The 22,593-nt window shown below is 35.2% G+C and overlaps 1 protein-coding gene across 1 annotated transcript in view; it reads left to right on the top strand.

Moving 5' to 3' along the window:
• Positions 1-22,593, top strand: part of STXBP4 (syntaxin binding protein 4) — a 166,211-nt gene that overhangs the window by 39,738 nt on the left and 103,880 nt on the right. The window contains exons 9-11 of the mRNA XM_043584020.1: positions 6,867-6,963; positions 9,288-9,379; positions 21,237-21,326. Coding sequence (XP_043439955.1) covers positions 6,867-6,963; positions 9,288-9,379; positions 21,237-21,326 — 279 coding nt within the window. The remainder of the gene's footprint in view (positions 1-6,866; positions 6,964-9,287; positions 9,380-21,236; positions 21,327-22,593) is intronic.

Below are 22,593 nucleotides of genomic sequence, written 5' to 3'. Positions count from 1 at the left end.
CTTTGTATTAGGTTGGGAAGTATGTGATGAATATTGTAAAGAAGTTATTTTTTTTTTTAAATTCATCATTCAGACATTAGAGTTAAGGGCATTTATTTGTCCAATTAACAAATTTGCATTTTTGCCAAAGGTTAAAAGATGACATTCATTATTATTCAAGAAATTTTTGGAACCTATTTTTTGACCAGAAATAGATTATTTCCTGCTTATATTTATGAGCTTACCTCACTGACATGCTATATTCATCTAGAATAAATTTCTAAAGTTTAGCTCTAGGTCAGTTTCCATTGTAGCTGATTTTATTTTGTAATTATTATTAGTATAAAAATAATCATATACTTTTATTTATTTATCTATTTTTAGAGAAAGAGCACAAGTAGGGGAGAGTGACAGAGAGGCAGAGGGAGGGAGAGAGAATCTTAAGCAGGCTCCATACTCAGTGCAGAGCCCCACAGGGCTCAATCCCATGACCCTGGGATCATGACCTGAGCTGAAATCAAGAGTTGCATGCTCAACCAACTGAGCCACCAGGCGCCCCAATAATAATCATATATTGCTTACCTTCTGTGATAGGTGTTTTGTTTGCTTTACTTCTGTAAAGTTGTTTTTATTTCTTTACATGAAAATATCAGTCATACACAGAATGATTATATTGTGCATGTACAGCTTAAAGAATACTAAAACAAACACACCTGTACCCACCACATAGCTAAGAATGAGAATTTTTGACATTGCCTGTGTGTTTCTTCTTGATCATATACACCTCTCTCTCTCTCCCCAAGAGATAACTCTGTTCTAAATTTCAAGCTTATCATTCATATGCTTTTTAAAAGTTGATTTACTAAAACATGATGAGGTCAAAGTGTTTATTTACCTTCATCTGTACTTGAGGTGTTGCCAAAATTTTCACTTCCTTTTCTCTGGTTCCTAAAAAAATGCGTGACTCATAGTAACTGCTCAGAAAGTAATTGTTGGATTGGTGCATTGATTTGTAAAGTAGCATTCCCGCTAGTCTTATGCAGACGTTCCCATAGCTCCACATACTTAATAGTTTGTGTAATTATAATACATTTTTATTTATTTCTACCATTTTATTAAAATAATACTTTTGTTCTATTACTTCTTCCCCTTCCCCCTTTATTGTATTCTTTGGTTTGGTTATGTTTGAATATTTGGTTGGTTGTTTTTGCATTTTATTTTTTCTCCCCTAACTTATTTAGAAATTATGAGGCACCTGGGTAGCTCAGTTGGTTAAGCATCTGACTTCAGGTCATGATCTCATGGTTTGTGGGTTTGAGCCCCGTGTTGGGCTCTGTGCTGACAGCTCAGAGCCTGAAGCCTGCTTCCGTTTCTGTGTCTCCCTCTCTCTTTGCCCCTCTCTCACTCATTCTCTCTCTCTCTCTTTCTAAAATAAATAAACATTTAAAAATTTTAAAAAGGAAATTATGCCTTCTTTTGCTATTCTTTTAGTGATTACCTTAAAAGTTCAACATGTATCTTGAACTTAATCAGTCTAAAGTTAATAAAATCTTCACCGTTCTTTTGAACATACAGGGCATGTATGATACTTTAACTCTGATAAGTCTCTTCCAAACTTATATGCTTATTATTGCTTAGTGTTTTAGCTTTAGTGAGACATTGTTTCTTTCTTTTTAAAAATTTTTTAACGTTTATTCATTTTCGAGAGACAGAGACAGAGCACAAGCGGGAGAGGAGCAGAGATAGAGGGAGTCGCAGAATCTGAAGCAGGCTCCAGGCTCTGAGCTGTCAGCACAGAGCCCCATGTGGGGCTCAAACCCATGAACCACAAGATCATGACCTGAGCTGAAGTCGGACATTAAACCGACTGAGCCACCCAGGCACCCCGACATTGTTTCTTTAGTTCACTGTATCTTTGCAGCCATCTTATATTTCCTGTTGAGTTTCTAATTTGTTATTATCTACCTGCTATTTTTATACTAATATCTTGATTTACCTTTTTTTAACTTAAAAAAGATAAAATATAGTACATACATATAATGGACAGTTATTGAGCTAAAAAGGAATAAAGTTCTTAATTTTTTTTTTTAACATTTATCTATTATCAAGAGACAGAGAGAGACAGAGCATGAGCATGGGAGGGGCTGAGAGAGAGAGGGAGACACAGAATCCGAAGCAGGCTCCAGGCTGCGAGCTGTCAGCACAGAGCCTGACGTGGGGCTCGAACTCACAAACTGCGAGATCACTGGCCTGAAGCGAAGTTGGACGCTTAACTGACTGAGCCACTCAGGTGCCCCAAGGAATGAAGTTCTAATGCATGCTCCAACATAGATAGACCTTGAAACATTAAGCTAATGAAAGAAGCAGACAAAAAGCCACAATGATATGATTCTATTAATATGAAATGCTCAGAATTGGCAAATCCATAGAGACAGAATATAAATTAGTGGTTGCCTGGAGCTAGGGGGACAGGGAAATAGCAAGTGACTGCTGGTGGGTATAGAGTTTCCTTTTAAGGCAATGAAAATTTTCTACAGTTTGTGGTGATTGATGTCCAACTTGTCAATGTACTAAAAACTATGCAACTATACCCTAAAATCATGAACGTTATGATAGGTTAATTACATCTCAAGAAATCTTGTTATTAAAACAAAAAGTTACATGTTGATTTGTATAGTATGATACTATTTATACAAAACCCAAAACTTAAAATATTTTATAAATATATATTTAAAAAATATGAAATAATGGTATACAAACATACCTGGCAATTGTCCATAAGAGACTCCATAAAGAGAATATAAAAAAGTAAAAGGTTATGCCAAAAACTGGGAGAAAATATTTGTAATACTCATAACATTAAAAAATACTGCTATCTAAAATATTTTTATTAAAAAATTTGTTTTAATGCTTATTTATTTTTGAGAAAGAGCGAGAGAGACAGAGCATAAGCAGGGGAGGGGCAGAGAGAGGAAATATAGAATCTGTAGTAGGCTCCAGGCTCTTAGCTGTCAGCACTGAGCCCGACATGGGGCTCGAACACACGAACTGTGAGATCGTGACCTGAACCGAACTCAGACACTTAACCAACTGAACCTGAACCACCCAGGCGCCCTGAAAATATTTTCAGAAGTCCTACCATCATTCAAAAAAAAAAAAAAAGAAAAGGAAAAAAGACCCACCAAAACTACTCCTAAGTAAGGAGTAAAACCCTACAGAAAGTTTTAGATGTGTACAAGAATGTTCATTGTTGCATTGCTAGAAAGCAGAAAACCCCAATGTACAGGAGTGAGGGATGAATAAATTGTGGAATGTTCCTCTAATCAGATATTTATCAGTGAAGATGAATATGCGGATGTTACAAGAGTACATAGCAATATGGAGGAATGACGAAACCATTCCTACTCTAAAGGAGTAGGAATATATGACCTGAATTCAGCAGTACTGGCAGTTTTGTACTTCTTAGATGGATTCATGGAATTTTTAAGTTATTTTCCTGCCTTAAGACATGTATATCTGTTATATATTTGTTTTTAATATATATCAAATGTTATATAGTAAAATACTTGGGAATATTAAACCAAAAGTGTGACAGGTATTACCTGTAGGGAGAAATTCAAAAGGTTAAAAGAAATTCAAAAGTTAAAGTTATACAATGTTTTGCTATATTCAAAATTTGAAATATATGTATACTTAAGTGCTAATGCACTATCACAGCAGTTTTGAAAAGCATGCAAGAGATGTAAAATGTACAGAATAGAAACCTATAATATGTTAATACTTTTTAAGTAATGTACAACACTGTATGTAATAATTGCTGTAAATAAACACATAATTTATGTATATTTAATATATAGGTGTATGTATATTCATTTAAAAATTTAGAAAATTATACATCAAACCATTAACAGTGTTTGTCTCTGGAGCAGTAGTTTTCAAGGATAAAGGGCACAGTTTTTTGTTTTTGTTTTTGTTTTTGTTTTTTGCCTCAGGGGACATTTCGCAAGATCTGAAGACTTTCTTTGTTTTCACATTTGGGAGAATGTCACCAAATTTAGGAATCACTAGCAAAAATATTTCTTAAAACCATGTATGACAACTTAAAACATATTGCTAAGTAATTTATGAGTTAAAAACATTGCTGATAAACATGTAAAAGAAGCTTAATCTCACTTATAACGAAGGGAATTTAACAAACAACATACTATTTCATATTCAACATATTAACAAAATTTAAAGTGTGAAAACAGCAAGTGCTCTTAAAATATAGAAAAATAAAAGGGCTTATATACTAGTGATGTGTGTAAATTGTTACAACCAGTGTGAGAGTAATTTTACAGTATCTAGTAAAGTTGACGATAGATAGATAGATAGATACAATATATAGATACAATACATATGTGACTCAGCATTTCCTCTTCTAGGGATATACTGCAGAGAAATTTTCACACATCCACACAAGAAGATATGTATAATGTTTTGTAATAAAAAATAAGTAGGAGTAATGATAAAAGCCCATCAATCAGAGAGTATATAATTTATATTCATACAGTGGGATACCATTTAAAGTGAACTAGTTTCACAGATAACAATATTGAGCAATTATGAAATCATAGCATTAAAGTAAAAATAAAAATAATTTGTAAGTGTATCCATTTGTATTATACTATTGATGTAAAATTTTAAGTGCACAAGAATACATAACATTAGGGAATACATGTAGTAATGGTATCAAATCATGGAAAGGAAGGATACACCAACCTTAGGATAGTGGTTCCTGCTGAGGAACAATGGAGAAAGCTTTCAACCAAGTCTATAGTGTTTATTTCTTAATATATATATATATATATATATATATATATATATATATATACATATATATATGTATATATATATACATAAATATCAAGCAAATATCAATGAGTATTTGAGTACATGGATATTCTTTGTATTACTCTCCTTGTGGTGTGTGTGTGTGTGTGTGTGTGTTTGTGTGTGTGTGTAGCGTAGCATTTTTATAATTGAAGGAAAAGAACATCAAAAGTTAAGACCAGGGGTGCCTGGGTGGCTCAGTTGGTTGAGTGTCCAACTTTGGCTCAGGTCGTGATCTCACGGTTCCTGGGTTCGAGCGTCATGTTGGGCTCTGTGCTGACAGCTCAGAGCCTGGAGCCTGCTTCGAATTCTGTGTCTCCCTCTCTCTCTGCTCTTCCCCCACTTGCACTCTGTCTCTCAAAAATGAATAAACATAAAAAATTTTTAAGAAATGTTAAGAACCAGTATTCCATGTTGTGTAAGGCAAATATTTATGACTGTGTAGACGGAGGAGGCAGATGATACTTAGCTAAACTCTAAAATAACTTTTTAATGAATTTTTCCTAATATTCTTCCTTCTTCCTGTCTCCTCTCACTGTGCCCAACCACTTATACATTAACCAGTTTGTTTTTGCCACAGTATATCCTATACACACTTCTATTAAATTTCATATTGCACTAATTACATTTATTCACATGTTATTCTCACCCTAGAAACCATCACTCTTTTAGAGTAGCAGCTGTGTCTTCTTTGTGTGCCCCTTTGCATGGTGTAGTGCCTGACAATTATAGTAAGCATTGAATAGATATTTGGTAAATGAACTGATGAATGACTGAGCGGATTTTGAAGGAGGGAGAAATTTATAAGGAATAATTACCAATATTAAACTTTGCCTACTTTTTTGTTTTAATATGATTGACACAAAATATATTCTTGCCCAAATCCAGTAAGGGCATCTAATCAGCCTCTATATTAGTTAAGATTGGGTTTTGCTATATATAACTGGAGAACCTGAAATAACAGTGGTTTCCACTAGAAATTTATTTCTTTCACACCAAAAAGAAGCTTTAAAGAAGGTGGTCCAGGGCTGGGATGGAAGTTCTATAGGTCAGAGACCCACGTTCCAACTATCTTTCTGCTCCACCAAAGTGGCTTATGAACCAAGATGACTACTTGAGTTCCAGCATGCTCCCACCCTCCTTGCCTTCTTTCCTTCCTTTCATCTTTTTTCTCTTTTAATTAAGCCCAAAGAGGGGAGAGAAAGAGCCAAGAATAGCCTACACCTACTTTTGAAAGCCTTCCTAGAAGTATTCCACAATACTTCACCTTGTATGTCCTTCGCCAGTGCATAGTCCCATGGCTTCATCAAGCCCTCAAGTGGGCTGGGAAATATCTTTTAGCAGGATGGAAGTGTTGCTAGCTAAAACTTGTGGTTATGTTACTAAAGAAGAAGAAGAGAATGAGTATTGGAATACAACAAGCAGTCTCTGAATACTTAATCTGCTATGGGTACTAAATTGAGGTAGAGAAAAGAAAAGGAAAAAAAGAAAAAAAAATGGCAGAGAGAGGTAGGTTCCAGAGAAAGCTTTCTACTTTACTATTTATGTAAGCCTATCAATAAATAACCCAAAATTAGAATATTTATCAACTTTAGTTTTGGTCTCAAGTATGTTAAAAAAATATATCCATTTTTATAGTGCCACTTTTAGAAATTAATGTTTAATCTGATTTAGTAGAATTTCCTTGCTATTTTTCTTCTGTACCATACCACATATTTTAAACTAAGAAATTGAGTTTTGGTTCTAGGGCTATGCTTATAAATTTGGCATCAGCCAAAGTGCTAGTCTTGCAGAAAAAAAAGCCCCACAAAGCAACTGAGGTGGTGGTGGAATCAGGCTAATATTTTATCGAAAATTAATTCATAAATAGTCAACAGACCCTCTCTGGGCATGTAATTCTTGTCACTGTTCCTGATACTGATTTTTTTCACTGGGTTGTAAAATAAAGTTGTAATGAAAAGTTTTATCCTTTAGAGATTTGAACAATTGCTTCACTTGAGTCCTTTTCCTTCCAGGCTCTAGATTATCTTGGTATTCAGCCCACAAAGGAACAACACCAAGCCCTGAGACAGCAAGTGCAAGCAGACCCAAAGGGGACAGTGTCTTTTGGAGGTAATATTAGGTTTATCATGTTGTGTCATCACAGAAACTCGGTGGGAGAGTTATAGTGACCTCTTTTTATTAGGAATGCATCTTTGTAAGGAAAGAGAGAAAAATAAGACCATATCTATTTCAAGTTCCTTAATCACTATCCTAAAATGTCAGCTACAAATACTGGCCTGGCTGGGTCAGCAGAAAGGAGACTTTCCTAGAATCTTCCAGCTCTAAAATATCATCATCCTATCATACCTTTTTTATTTTTTACTTATTGTGTAAACATTGCTTTAGTAATAACAAAAGAAATAATGTGAATTATAGAAGTCCTAACTAACTCCACTACTATGAATTTCCATACTTTTTTCCAGCTAATAAGACAGAATAAATATTTTTATGGTACTGTATAATTATTCTTATAAAATTAGCATGATATTGACATACTTAGTTGATGTGCTATAATATTAAGCCTTTCCACTTCTGGGATTTTAATAGTCTCTCAGTAGCTGGTATTATAGGTAATTCTATATTTAACATCATAGTTTTTTTCCTGCTTAGATAAATTCCCACAAGTGGTTTATACTTCTGATAGGTATTGATAAGTTGTTTTCAAGAGATATTTTACATATGAATTTGTTGAATTAACAGTTTTTTGTATCCTTGACAGCATTCAGTATTTAATTTTTTTCTTATACAGTAGATGAAATATTGTATCATTTTTAAAGCATCTGTATTACTAAAAAAGAATTCACTTTTTGGTTTCAAAGTGATAAAAAAAAATGTTTCCTTTCCTTTCCTTTTGAAAATCACCCCCAAATAATGAAGAGAACAAAAAAGAAATTGCATGTATAACTAAAACCACAATATATAAGGACGGAACATGGATGAAGAAACTAAATGAATTAGTAAATAGAGGCAACAAAGCCCATGTGTCTGAAGAGATGGGGGAACCACAATGGAGAACAAGCTGATTTATCACTGAAAAGAATTAGGAATTAAAAGTATCAGGTATTTCTGAAGGGTAGGTATAGGCAGGGCATTTCAAATAGGATTGTTAGAAATCTGTGCAAGGAGTATTTATGCTATTACCTGCCTCCTCTCAAGCAACCCAGGATTTAGCACTGCCTTATACCTGCTGAGGAAAAGAAGTATATCCTCTTGGGAAATTAAACCAGAGAGATTCTGAACCTATAGCTGCCAGCAGTCAGGGAATTTGGAGGAGTGTATGTTGAGTTATCACTCACAACACACACCCAGATTGCTTGGTGAATTTTGCAGCCATGTTTATAGGCAAGACCCCAAGGTGTCAGTTGGCCACCTGATTGCTCTGTAGGGAAACCAGCCAGTTGACAAGGCAAGTTATGCACACAGGATTTCCAATGCGTGTTTTGGTGGTGATTCTTCTTAAATATGCACTCATAGCCAAGGGTCACCAGACACTTGCAGAAATTCTCTGACAAAATATAAGAGCCCCAAACTGTTTGACAAAGAGAAAAACAGGAACCCTGAAAAATGAGGAATAATGCAAGAGTGGGAGAGAACTTCAGACAAACCATAATGAACATCTCTGAAAAGGTAAACAAAGATAAGGCATCCGTGATATAAAGAGTAAGATATTATAGACTAGGAACAATCAGAGAATACGAAAAGGATCCTTGGAAATTAAAAATATAATAGCTAAAATTCAAAAATCTGAGGATGGATGGGTCACACTCATGTCTGAAGAAGCTTACAGTTTGCTAGCCAGCATCAGGCTTGGAGTTCGACCTTCATTTGAGTCCTGCTCTGCTACTTATTTGCCAAGCAGCCTTGGGAAGTTTGGCAGTTAACTTCTCTTAGCCGCAGTGTGTAGAACAAAGAGGATGAGAACCTACCCATCCTCAATGGGAGGATGAAATAGCAAAGCACTGTGCCTAGCACAAGAAGGCTGTTCCGTGAACATTAGCTGCTGCTATTATTATTTTTGTTAAACCTCCGGTTCCAGCTAAAAAAGCTACAAGTCACAATATTGTCGTATATTTCAGAGAAAGTTCTTGCTCGTAGTAAGAGTTGGAGAAAATAGATGTACCTACGATATGTATGTGCTTTATTGTTACTTAACTGATTTAGTTACCTCAGCAGATTTAACTCAAGTAAGTTAAAACTGGTTTATCTCTTACTTACTTTTTATTTGAGCTTATATTTGTCACTTCAGTTAATACCACTTTAAGGTAATTCATTGAAGTAAATTAAATTTGAAACGTTAGTTTTAATGCATAGCTTCAACTTCATTTAAAAAAAGGTAAAGATGTATTTAGATGAGGTGAAATGTTGTGTTCCTACTAAAATGTGTTCCATTTCAGATTTTGTCCAGGTTGCCAGAAACTTGTTTTCCTTGCAGTTGGATGAAGTAAATGTTGGTGAATGCGAAATTTCCAACATACTAGATTCACAGGTAGAGTGTGCCCTATAGAATTGTCTTGATTGTACTTGGATCATAAGTCTTGAATGTTGTATGTCTTATATGTAGCCTTTATCATTTTTCACTTTAAAAAAATTACGCAACTAGTATATGCTTCTTCATAAACAGATAAAACATAGATTAATGTAACATCACAAGGAAAAATTTCATGTCGATCTCTCCCATCCCTCCTCTCTTCATTATTTCCTTATGGTACTCCCTAAATTTGCCACAGGAAAAGTACTCATAAGTGTATACCCTCTGAAATTTTACAGTCTGAACCATATTCGTGTGTCAGCGTCCAGATCAAGAAACACAACATTAAGGAAATACATTACTAGGACCCTGATGCTCTCCCACCCCCAGGTTCCTTTCCTGTTACTTCTTTTCTTCCCCACGCACCTCCAGTCAGGGTAACTCTTTTGCCTGTTTTTGTGCTTTCGAAAAAGTGGAATTGTGAAGGCTATTAACTTCACAAGCCATTTGTTCTACTGAATTTTGACATTTGTATTATCAAATTTTTCAGTCCTTTTTATTACGGAGTTTTTGTGTTACTGTGTTTTTCAGGAAGATCTTTCCAATTTATACATTTAATTCACTCAAAATCTATGCTTGTCTATGCATGAGTTAGGGCCCCAAATGGATAACCACTTGCCCATTTTCCACCGTCATTTATTTGATAACCGTCCAATTTTGCTAATTTTTAAAAAAATTTTTTTTGATGTTTATTTATTTTTGAGAGATAGAGAGACAGAGTGTGAGCAGGGGAAGGGCAGAGAGAGAGGGAGACACAGAATCCGAAGCAGGCTCCAGACTCTGAGCTGTCAGATGTCAGCTGTCGATGCGGGGCTTGAACTCACGAACCACCAGATCATGACCTGAGCCGAAATCAGAGTGAGATGGTTAACCGACTGAGCCACCTAGCTGCCCTTGTCACTAATTTGAAATACAGACTTTATCCTATACTGACTCTCTATCTAGATACACAGATCTGTGTCTAGACCCACCACTCTGTTCCATTGATCGATTTCTTTCAGCCAATACATTATTATTTTAATTATTCTAGCTGTATATTTCTACATATTTCTAGGTTCATTGTTATCTGGTAGGCTAAGTCCTTAATACATACTTTTTTAACTTCTTGGTTTTGATCTTCTAGATGATCTTTGGAATCATTTTTGCCGTGGTAGTGAAAATTGAATTGGGACTTTTTAAAATTGGAATTGCATTGGATTTAGAGAGTGGTTTGGGAGAGCTGAATGTAGTTTACCTCTCTATTCATTTAGGTCTTTGTTGATATTTTGGAAAGAGAAAATTATGTCTTGCTTCATATGTGTCTTGAATATTTCTTATTACATCTGAAGAGGTATGCTCTAGCTTTTGTTGCTATTAGAAATGGCTATTAGAAAATTAGAAATATTTTCTAATTGGTAATAAAGATAGTAGTTATTTTTTTAAAGATTTTCTTTTTAAAGTACCTCTACACCCAACTTGGAGCTTGAACTCACAACCCCAAGATCATGAGTCACATGCTTCAACGACTGAGACAGCAAATGCCCCAAGGTATTAATTTTGGAATGGTTATTTTGTGTGATGCCACTTTATTGAACTCTCTTATTCTAGTTGTTTTTCATTTGTCTTGGGTTTTCTAAGTAGGGCATTCTAAATTAATTACATTTTTGTTTCTTCCACAAAATTTTACTTTTTTCCAATTCTTGTTGGAACTGGAGCTGCAAAAGTGAGCTAGAAATAAATTTTCATGATATTTGAGCCATTCTACATTTTTAATTCTTAGAAAGAAGCTAGCACTATTTTATTTAATAAATAAGAGTTATAATATTTTTATATCTGCTTATTTACAAATTATTTTAAATTTATAAATTAAGGAGAGAGGAGAGAGCCTGAGGGGGGAGAGAGAGACAGTCTTAAGCGGGCTTCATGCTCAGCACAGAGCCCAACACGGGGCTTGATCCCACAAACCTGGGATCATGACCTGCGCTGATATCAAGAGTTGAAAACTCAACTGACTAAGCCACACAGGCGCCCCTTTTGAAAATTTTTATTTATTTATTTATAGCTGTTTAAATTTTTTTTTTTCAACGTTTATTTATTTTTGCGACAGAGAGAGACAGAGCATGAACGGGGGAGGGGCAGAGAGAGAGGGAGGCACAGAATCGGAAACAGGCTCCAGGCTCTGAGCCATCAGCCCAGAGCCTGACGTGGGGCTCGAACTCTCGGACCGCGAGATCGTGACCTGGCTGAAGTCGGACGCTTAACCGACTGCGCCACCCAGGCGCCCCTATTTATAGCTGTTTAAATAATAGAAGCTGTATCTGTTCCTTTAAGGTTTGAAAATGTTTCATATGCCAGATGAACCTGGGCCATTGTTGGTAGAGAAAGTATTTCCTATTTTTTAATGTCTTCTAAGGTTATTTTATTCAAGTTTTTGTCCTTTTCTTGAATAATTCTATTAATGGACATCTTCCTAGAAAATTTTTCCTTTCATCAGGATACTAAAATTTGTTAAAAAATAACTCAGAATTTTATTTTTAATATATTTTAACAGTACTGCTCTTTATCTCATAGATGTACTATACAATTTTTACAAAATCTTCACACCCTCCAGTTTCTATAGATCATATTTTAATTATCTTTCAGTGTATAATATTCCCATTGTGGTTGCTTATTTTGAACTGTATTAGACAGTTTCTAATTCTATAGTTCCCTTTCAGTTGCTGATTTCTAGTGTACTTCACTGACTTTAGAAACACTTTCTCTGTGTTATTAATTCTTTGGTCATATATACAGCAGAAATTAGTAATAAATTCTCTATGGTATTAATCTTTTGGATATATATCAAGCATATAGTCAATTTTATGAAATATTTCTTTTGAGGGGCACCTGGGTGACTCATTGGTTAAGTATCTGACTCTTGATTTCAGCTCAGGTCATGATCTCATGGTTTGTGGGATTGAGCCCCATGTAGGGCTCTGTGCTGACAGCACAGAACCTGCTTGGGATTCTCTCCCTCTCTCTCCGCCTCTCTCTCTCTCTCTCTCTCTCTCTCTCTCTCTCTCTCTCAAAATAAAATTTTGAAAATTAAAAAATTTTTTTCTTAAAAATATTTTCTTATTCTTATTGTCAGAAATTTATAGAGGTGCCTGGGGGCTCAGTTGGTTAAGTGTCTGACATCAGCTCAGGTCATGATCTTGCGGTTTGTGAGTTCGAGCCCCACGTTGGGCTGTGTGCTGACAGCTCGGAGCCTGGAACCTGCTTCGGATTCTGTGTCTCCCTCTCTCTCTGCCCCTCCCCAGCTCACACTCTGTCTCTTTCTCTCTCAAAAATAAACATTAAAAATTAAAAAAAAAAAAGAAATTTATCATCTTTCCTTTTTCTCTGCTCTTGTTTTTATTCTATATTACCCTAGAATATTACCTTGATATATTATAATTTCAAGAATACAGTATGCCTAGGGGCGCTTGGGTGGCTCATCCTCCCAGGGTTGGGCATCCTACTTCAGCTTAGGTCACCATCTCACAGTCCGTGAGTTTGAGCCCCCCACCAGACTCTGTGCTGACAGCTCAGAGCCCGGAGCCTGCTTTGGATTCTGTGTCCTCTCTCTGCTCCTCCCCCATTCACGCCTCTGTCTCTTTCTCTCAAAAGTAAATAAACATTAAAAAAATTAAAAAATAAAAGAATACAGTATGCGTAAATATCTGTCAGTGATCATCTGATCATTTTATTGCAAAAATTTTAGATAATTAAAATGTATGTTTTAATTCAATATCTTCATAAGCTGTGACATTAAAATTTTCTTCTGAATTGAGTAATAATTATACTTATTGGTACACAATCAAAAAATATAAATATATCAATTTTGATCAATTATTTTTATAAAGGTACTGTTTAAAATACAAATTCTGGGGCGCCTGGGTGGCGCAGTCGGTTAAGCGTCCAACTTCAGCCAGGTCACGATCTCGCGGCCCGTGAGTTCGAGCCCCGCGTCAGGCTCTGGGCTGATGGCTCAGAGCCTGGAGCCTGTTTCCGATTCTGTGCCTCCCTCTCTCTCTGCCCCTCCCCCGTTCATGCTCTGTCTCTCTCTGTCCCAAAAATAAATAAATGTTGAAAAAAAAATTAAAAAAAAAAAATACAAATTCTTACTTCAGTGGATGGATTATTTGTAGTCCAGCTGTGTCATGCATGGGCATTTTTGGATTCTTCAGTGCTGGTGTACTTTGCTTCTTAAGTATTGATACCTGATAACATAACCTCCCACTTTGTTTTTCTTATTAAATGTTGATTTGGCTAATCTTTTTTCTTATCATTTCCAAATAAGTTCTAGCAAAAATCTTACTGTCTCAAATTTCTAGTTTATTTTGGGAAGAATCAACCTCTTTATAAATTTCAGTCTTCCTAGCTATGAGCATGTTTTGACTTCTTATTTATATCTTCTTGAACGGCAAATAATAATTGGATACATTTTTTCCAATACAAGCTTTATTAATATTTTGTTAAATTTATTTCTAGTTACCTTTCACTTTTTTGCCATTATAATAAATGATGTTCTGTTTTTGTTTTTAAGACTTCATTTCTTTAGAGCAGTTTTAGATTCACTGCAAAATTGAGGGGGTAGGTTCAGAGATTTCCCACATGCCTTCTGCCTCAATTCATGCATAGCCTCTAGCATTATCACCATCCCCACCAGAGTGGTACATTCGTTATAATTGGTGAACCTACATAGACACATCATAATCTCCTAAAGTTTATAGTTTACATTATGGTTCACTCTGGGACCTGGATAGTCTGTGTGAGTTTGGACAAATGTATAATGGCATGTATCCATCATTATGGTATCATACAGAGTGTTTTTACTGCTCTGATTTTTACCAATGTGCTCTGCCTATTCATCTCTCCACAGCCCCTCCCCTCACCCTTTGCCATCACTGATCCTCTTACTGTCTTCATAGTTTTGCTCTTTCTATAATGTCATATAGTTGGAATCATACAGTATGCAGCCTTTTAAGATTGGCTTCTTTCACTTAGTAATATGCATCTATGGTTCCTTCATATATTTTCATGTCTTTTTAGTGCTGATTAACATTCCATTATCTGAATGTACTATAGCTTATTTACCCATTTTGAAGCTTATTTACCTTTTGAAGGATATGTTGGTTGCTTCCAAGTTTTGGCAATTGTGAATAAAGCTACTGTAAACATCCATTTGCAGGTTTTTGTGTGAACATAAGTTTTCAGCTCCTTTGGGTAATTACCAAGGAGTACAATTGCTGGATCATATGTTAAGAAGATGTTTGGTTTTATAAGAAACCATCAAATCGTCTTCCAAAGTGGCTATACCACTTTGCAGTCACAACAGCAATAACACCGAGTTATAACACTGAATAACAGAGTTCCTAACACTGAGAACGAGAGTTCCCATGATCTAGTTGTTTGGAAACTTTCAGGAAATTACCCAGTCTCCTGGAGTTGAGGCACTGATTTATCAGAACTGATTCGGTAGCATTTAAAGTAGGAAGGCTGAGACTGTAAGAGCACTGTTTTTTTTTTTTTTCGATCGTTTCAGGTGTTATGTATTTTCCTACCTACTATTGACAACCACGCATTGTTTTCTTTCTGCCAAACAGTTCTCAAAGCTACTGTCCCCACTATTGGTGAGGAAAGGCAAAGGTGGTCGGGTAGCTTACAACAGAAGAGAAGCGGGGAATTCACAGTACTTTCGGTGAGCGTGCAAAGCTTGCTTAGCAGCTGCAGAGAAATACTGGCTCTCCACATTAGTAATTTACTTCCTTTCTAGCCAATATGATTTTAGGGCAGATAAGAGTGTATTCAGTGTGTGATACTTTGATGACAAAAGCAAGGTGCTGATGGTAATTGTGCAAGGTCTTCTGCATGCTAGTAATTTCCTGTTTGCAACTTCAGATCAAAATGTTGTGCAATTGTCATTATATCAATTTATAAGATCTCCTTTGTTGTGTTGTGCTTGTCAGCATGTAGCAGATATCCCCATAAAATGTTGGCTTTTTTATTTTTCACTTGAATCCATAATAAGAATACCTTTTACTTCACCACACTCACATATATAACTGAAACAAAAGTCTCAAAGCATTACTTACTTTTTCTACATTATTGCATTCTTATTTAATGTTCAGTTCTATTTCATTAATATTTGAACTTAAAACTCACTAATGGGTCACATACCATGGTTTTAAAAATACTATAAAAATCACTGCTTGCCAAGTAGCTCATCAGAAACAAATAAAAGTATCTTATTATTTTGTAGTATTATTCCCAAAATTTTTGTTTCATTAAAAAAAACAAACAAACACTGTAGTGCTGCACCTGAAGTATCAATTGATCTGTGGTTGAGGATAGTGACAGTCTGTGAAGGTGGGGAAGTTCCACTATGGTTACCCCCTCAACCATTTTGTCACAAACAACAGAGTCAGATTTTGTAATCCGTCTGTTAGAGATGGTTGGGTTTTTTTTAACTTGTGTTTCCTTTTTTTTTTTTTTTTTTTCCTTCTGGTTTGTCTTTTCCTTAATTTATCTTTTCAGAAATATTTTTGCTGCAACATTATGAACACCCTGTAAAGAACAAAAACCTCAAGTGTACAACCTGATGAATTTCTGTTACTATCTTGTGTGTAATCACCACTCAAAGGCTCCAATGTACCAACTTTGTCTCAGTTGACCATCACTCCCACCTTTACAACAGAACCACTATTCCGACTTATAACAGCATAGATTGCTTTTGCCTGTTGATGAACTTCATCATAAATAGAATCACACAATATGTACTCTTTTGTAACGAGCTTCTTTTGCTCATTGTTTCATCTGCATCTGGTAAGATTTCTTGAGATGCTATGCTTCAAGAAGGAAGAATTGTTAAGTCAGTGTAAGTCAGTCCTACTTTCATTTAGTTGACAAAAAACTTAACAGTTTTGGAAATATATGGCCTTTAGAACTAAAAATGTAATTGTCTTACTGTGATTCTAATCATCATTGCTATGTTAAAAAATTCACACAGTGATAACACCTGCTGCTGGCATAAGGTTACACACAGAAAAGCAAGGTTAGAGCCTCAATTTAACAGAACTCTAACCTTAGCAACAGCAGACTATGGTCTATCATAATATGATGGGTTTACCACACACATACAGAATACTATATGTTCCCTAATGAAGACTTTTTACAATTTGGTTTCTTACTAAATCCATTTAGTGCATTGCACCCCTATTTAAACAGGTGAGAGAATACAATTGGAAATACAATTGTAAATTTATATAAGAGTGAGTAATGTTTCACTTATAGTGAGGTCATGATATAAAAGGTATGTCTCACTATGTGTGACAGTATGTACTTTATAGCCACTTCATTACATTTCATCTGCAAAACATTAAATATATATTGAACAACTATAGTGTGGATGGCATTGTGTTAGCTGCTCCAGCACGTTATTAAAATAAATAAACTTAAGCCTGTCCCTCAAGGAATTTAAAGTATTGCGCAAGGAAAGTCATGCACATAAATAGATTTTAAACAAGCTCTAGCACTACATGGTAAGACCATAGTTATGATAGAGCCTAGAATATTCAGAGAAGATTCCTAACAGAGTTGACTTTTGAGTGAGTTTTAAATGATATGTAGGGTTTTATCTACTTAAGAGGTGAACAGAAAGTGATAAGAGAATTAGCATGAATAAAAATATATCCATAATGTGATGGTAAACAGAGTAATATACCTTTTTTTTTTTTTTTTGGAAGTTTTTTATTTTTGAGAGAAAAGTGTGCAAGCTGGGGAGGGGCAGAGAGAGAGAGAGAGAGAATCCCAAGCAGGCCCAGCAGGGTCAGGACAGAGCCTGATGTGAGGCTCGAACTCGCAAAAATGTGAGATCATGGCCTGAGTCAAAATCAAGAGTCAGATGCTTAACCGACTAAGCCATCCAGGTGCCCCTAGAGTAATCTACTTTTTTAAAAAGATAAGCAGGTACATGCAGATCAGTGAATGAAGTTAGGCCTAAAAATGTAAATATTATACTTAGAAGTTTGTACCTTACTCGTAGTCAGTGAGGAGCCATTAGGGAGAATAGTGACACAATCAAAATTGATAGTTTAGAAATAATAATCTTATAGTAGTGTTGGTTATCTTGGAAGGTAATGAAACTGGTCATAGGTAGCCTAGATAGGGCACAAAGGAAAGAGTCCAAATATAGAATATTAAGAACTAAACAATGAAGGTGAGGAAAATGGGAAGAATGGAGAGACAGATATATGATAATTTACCAACAACAAGTATATCATCATTAAGACTTGCATTTGAGTGTAAGAAATAAGGAAGAATGAATTAAAGCTAACTGCAGAGTTTTGATTAGGATGATGAATAATAGTAGGGTGGTGCTATTGACAGAAATAGGGAAATGAGAACAGTGGAGAAGATGATAGTTGGATTTTAGAGAGTAAGTTCAATATGCTGACAGGCGTAAGTGACCGAAAGGCCACTGGAAATAAGGAACTAGACACAGAGAGGGATTTGGAGGGTGATAGTTGAAGTGTTCACTCAGGGAGAGCGAGAAAGGGAGAAAGGGACAAACTTTGCGGAACCTCCTCCACTCCCACTTAAGGAGTAGAATGAAATTATTAGAAGCAGCCTAAATATTCTGAAGGGCAGGTGAGATAGTGGGAAATCAAAAACATAGGGAAGAGAAAGTGTCAAGGACAAATGGCTTAAGCAATGTTACATGAAAGAAAGGAGGTTAAGAAAGTTGATGGGGGAGTGCATTTATTTTGTCAAATACTAGGTTTATTGGTGACATGGAACATAAATTATTTTCAAAATGTACGGATGGGAAGAAAGATATGTAAACCAGATTATTAGAAGTAAAGGAGTGGGGCGCCTGGGTGGCTCAGTCAGTTAAGTGTCCCACTGCAGCTCAGGTCATGATCTCAAGGTTTATGAGTTCAGACCCAGCATCATGCTCTCTGCTGTCAGTGTAGATAGAGCCCACTTCAAATCCTCTGTCTCCCGTTGTCTCTGCCCCTCCTTTGCTTTCACTCGCTCTCAAAAATAAAAATAAAACATTAAGAAAAAAAGAAGTAAAGGAGTAAGAGAAAGGAAGGAGGAAATAGGGAAATATACAGAAATTTAAGGAAAGGAGGTAATTGACTTGGTTTCTAGTGGAAGGCTTTATCAATAAAATTGACCTGAAGCAGACATTGTTCTGTTGAAGATGAATTGAGTGTTGGAATGGAATAGTGGCTATCCAGAATAGAGTGGAAATGATTTATGGTGTTATCTACCAGGTGTTTCAGAGGGGGACAGCCTGAGGATCACAAATGATACTGTGAGAGCCAGACAGGAAAGGAATGGAGGAAGGGAAGGATAAAGCCCAAGAATTGGAAGCAGGTTAGAAAACAGTTCTCTGTCTTGGGGCGCCTGGGGGGCTCAGTTGGTTAAGCGTCGGACTTCCACTCAGGTCATGATCTCGTAGTTCATGAGTTCGAGCCTCACATCCGGCTCTGTGCTGACAACTCAGATCCTGGAGTCTGCTTCAAACTCTGTGTCTCCCTCTCTCTCTGCCTCTTCCCCACTCATTCTCTCTCTTTCTCAAAAATAAGTGAACATTAAAAAAAAAAAAAAGGAAGAAAACAGTTATCTGTCTGAAATCATTTGAAGTTAAATAGAAACAATTCATTTCATCTGTTGCTTGCTCAGTTCAAGATACTCAAACTCTTAACGCATGACTGAGCATGAAGAGGTTTTTCAAAGAATTCACAGGTAACCTCTATGGCCAATTCTCTGGCTGTAGGTTTTCACTGCTTAGCCTAAAATAGCAATAGGATTATAGCACATTTGTTTGTTTTTTTGTTTTTGAGTCATGGTTTGTTCTATGACTATTCGGGATAGCATTTTACCTCCTAAAATGGTACCATGGGCTCTTTTATTCATGATTTGCCTCCATGTTTTAAGCTCACAAGTTTATAATCGTATCCCTAAAACGCCAACCTATAATTTCTCTTAATAAATTGATATAGTTGTGTTATCTAGATTCTTATTTAAGCTTTTGAATTCTGTGTATTTCATGTTTTAGATAACATGCAAGACATAATAGGCTTATCTGAATGTTGAGTAGCAGTGTTTCCCAGAACACTTTGTGCTTTTGCAGGCATTAGTCCACTGAGATGTCCCAAAATAAATAAAGGTGTGGTGGTTGGGGATATGGTCAAATAACTTGAGGAAATGCAACAAGTTATTAAATTTTATTTCCTTTTGGGATATTCAAAATGCTCATTAGAGTATTAAGGATGTTGGAAGCTCTGCGGGAAAGTTCATTTTTTCTAAATCCTACATTTCTCCAATTTACCTGCCCACAGGGATCACCACCACTCAGTTTTGCTTTTGTACAAAACTAGTTAATATCCTTTGGAATGAGCTTTGAGAAATATTGTTACATTTGAATATGTATCAAAAACTATTCTAAATAGTATAAGAATGAATTCTTTGAGTGTGTGTTGAGTACTCACAAAAGAGTAGAATAACAGAGACAGATGAAGGATATGAGATGATGAAAACAAATGGCCATACATACCTAAAGGTAATTGTCAGGACAAAATGTTTAGGAAATGCTTAGGATGTTTGTTTAGGAAAATGTTTCTCCCTAAAATTGAGGGATGACTCCTACTTCAGTTATTCTATCATTTAAAATTAAACCTGAATTTCTTATATCCATTCCACCATGATTTCTGTTAGGCAGTTAGTAAAAATCACAGACTGATGACTAAAGTCAGATCTCTATGAGAATCATGAGGTGGCCATTATTAGCTGTGAAAGTTTAAGCAAGCTGCTTACCTTTCGGGCCCGTTTCCTCCTCAGTTAAATGGAGACAAGGTTATAGGAAGGATATAACTTTGAATATATATATATAGTCCTTAGGAATGTATCTGCACACAGTAAGTTCATAATAAATGGTGACATTATTAATTATTTTTATGATCTTTTGTATTTACCTCTCCTCTCTGAAAGGCCCTACCTTAAGCCCATTCTTATAAGAGCAATCATTTTTTCCACATAGTCCTTTAAATTATATTTTCTATACTTTTTTTATTCTGTTATAATTTATACATACAAGATGGCTGTAATTAGACTTGGATTTTTATCTCTGATTAGATTGTCATTGTTTTTTACCTTGTAATTAACTGTCAAAGAGATCATGCTAGCAGTAAGAGAAGAGAAATTGTCATCTCTGGTATTTTGTTGTTGTTGTTATTCACTTGTGCATGAATTATTAATATTACTTTCAATCCACAATTTCTGTGCAGGGATCTTTTTAAGCTGCTTGGCTGTTAATATTGCATTTTATTTAGTTAAAACAAGACATATCTTCGATTAATGAACTTTACTGGGTTTACATAAACCATCTTGGTTGATAATGTCCAGCCTTTTGTTAACCTTACATACCATGTACTTGGCATGGATGTCTTTGGGGAAGAGTTTATGTCGATAACTCAACGTCTTTTTGACATTATAAACATAGTCTTAGAATTTGGACTTTTAAGGGAAATTATATTGTTGAAACAATCATAAAGAGGACAACAGGATATGTATATGTAATAATCATCTAGATTCTGTTATAAATAACAACAATGTGAAGTTAAGCTTAAATCAAGTTTCCCCAGGTTGCTTTAATATTCTCTTTCATCTAATCAAATGACTCCAAAGAAACCAAATTTTGTTATTAAAATGCAAAAGCTTAACACTCGTCAAAAAGGATTTTCATGCTAGTTCTCATAATTAGCATTTAATGCATAACTTTTTTCTTGTATTTTAATGTTGACAGCTTCTTCCCTGTGATTCCTTAGAGGCAGATGAAATGGAAAGGCTTAAGCGTGAAAGAAATGATGCCTTGGAGGAAGTGAATACACTCAAGGTAATCTCCAATTTTGCCTCCTTACATTTTGCTTAGAAAAAAAGAAAAGGAAGAAAATTATTATATTTATTATAAGTAAATTATCAAATGTATGCTATTAATGCTTGTAATATTATAAATAAAATTAATATTGCAAAAACTGTTAATATCACAAAATAGATCACTTATTTAGTCAATAGGCCTTTAAAGAGTCAACTTTTTGGTTCACATACTTATTTATATTTCACCATGTCCATATAAGATTCAGGGTAGACTGGTTTTTGCTCATACCTTCTGATCTGGCTACTTCTGCCCCTTTTTATTCTCATATTGGTGGCAAGGATGAGAAGCCAACAAAGATTAGATGAGTCAACAAAGCAAGCCATGACAATTTTGGATCCCTTAGATGTTCATTGGAAATACTTTTTTCCCATGGAAAATACATGCTTCAGAGACCTCTTGTTTTGGTAACATAATTTGGAATTAAAGCAATATGATTAAGAGAAGAATAGACATACAGTGTGCCCAAATATACTTTAAGATTTTGATTCATTTTACATATTTTCATTTTGTTTTTAGTAGAATATTAAATTATATCCTAATTTTTACAGAAATACATTATATTTTCCAAGTCTTTAAGAAAAGCCCTATAACTACTTGATTCATGATTAATTCACCATAGGAATATGTTTTTTTCAATTATTTTACTTTATTTTCTGAAATAAGTAAAAATCTATGTTTATTTAATTTTTATTAAACTGAAATCTTTACACCCACCTTAAAAAAGGAAGAAATTTCTTTCCTACCTTAGTATTTAAACTCCAACTTCTAGAGGAAGCCATTGTTAAACATACCTTGTTTATCCTTTTAGAGACTTTTTCTTTTTTTTTTTAATTTTTTTAAATGTTTGTTTATTTTCGAGAGAGAGAGACAGACAGAGACAGAGCGAGCATGAGCAGAGTAGGGGCAGAGAGAGAGGGAGACACTGAATCTGAAGCAGGCTTCAGGCTCTACACTGTCAGCACAGAGCCCGACACGGGGCTCGAACTTACAAACCGTGAGATCATGACCTGAGCTGAAGTCAGGTGCTTAACCAACTAAGCCACACAGGCATCCTGAGAGCCTTTTTCTGTACAGCCAATTATATTTATAAAAATAAATGTATATGTGTGTTTTAACTTTAACATTAATTTCTTCACACACTGCACACTTTTTTACAGCTTGCTTTCTTTTTTTCCCCTCTCTTTGTTAGCCTTATATCTTCTTTTTTTTAAGTCGATTTATTTAA

This window comes from Prionailurus bengalensis, chromosome E1, assembly GCF_016509475.1.
Source record: "Prionailurus bengalensis isolate Pbe53 chromosome E1, Fcat_Pben_1.1_paternal_pri, whole genome shotgun sequence".
NCBI lineage: Eukaryota > Metazoa > Chordata > Mammalia > Carnivora > Felidae > Prionailurus > Prionailurus bengalensis.
The sequence above is the reverse complement of the archived record's forward strand: the minus strand, read 5'-3'. Positions and strand labels throughout refer to the sequence as shown.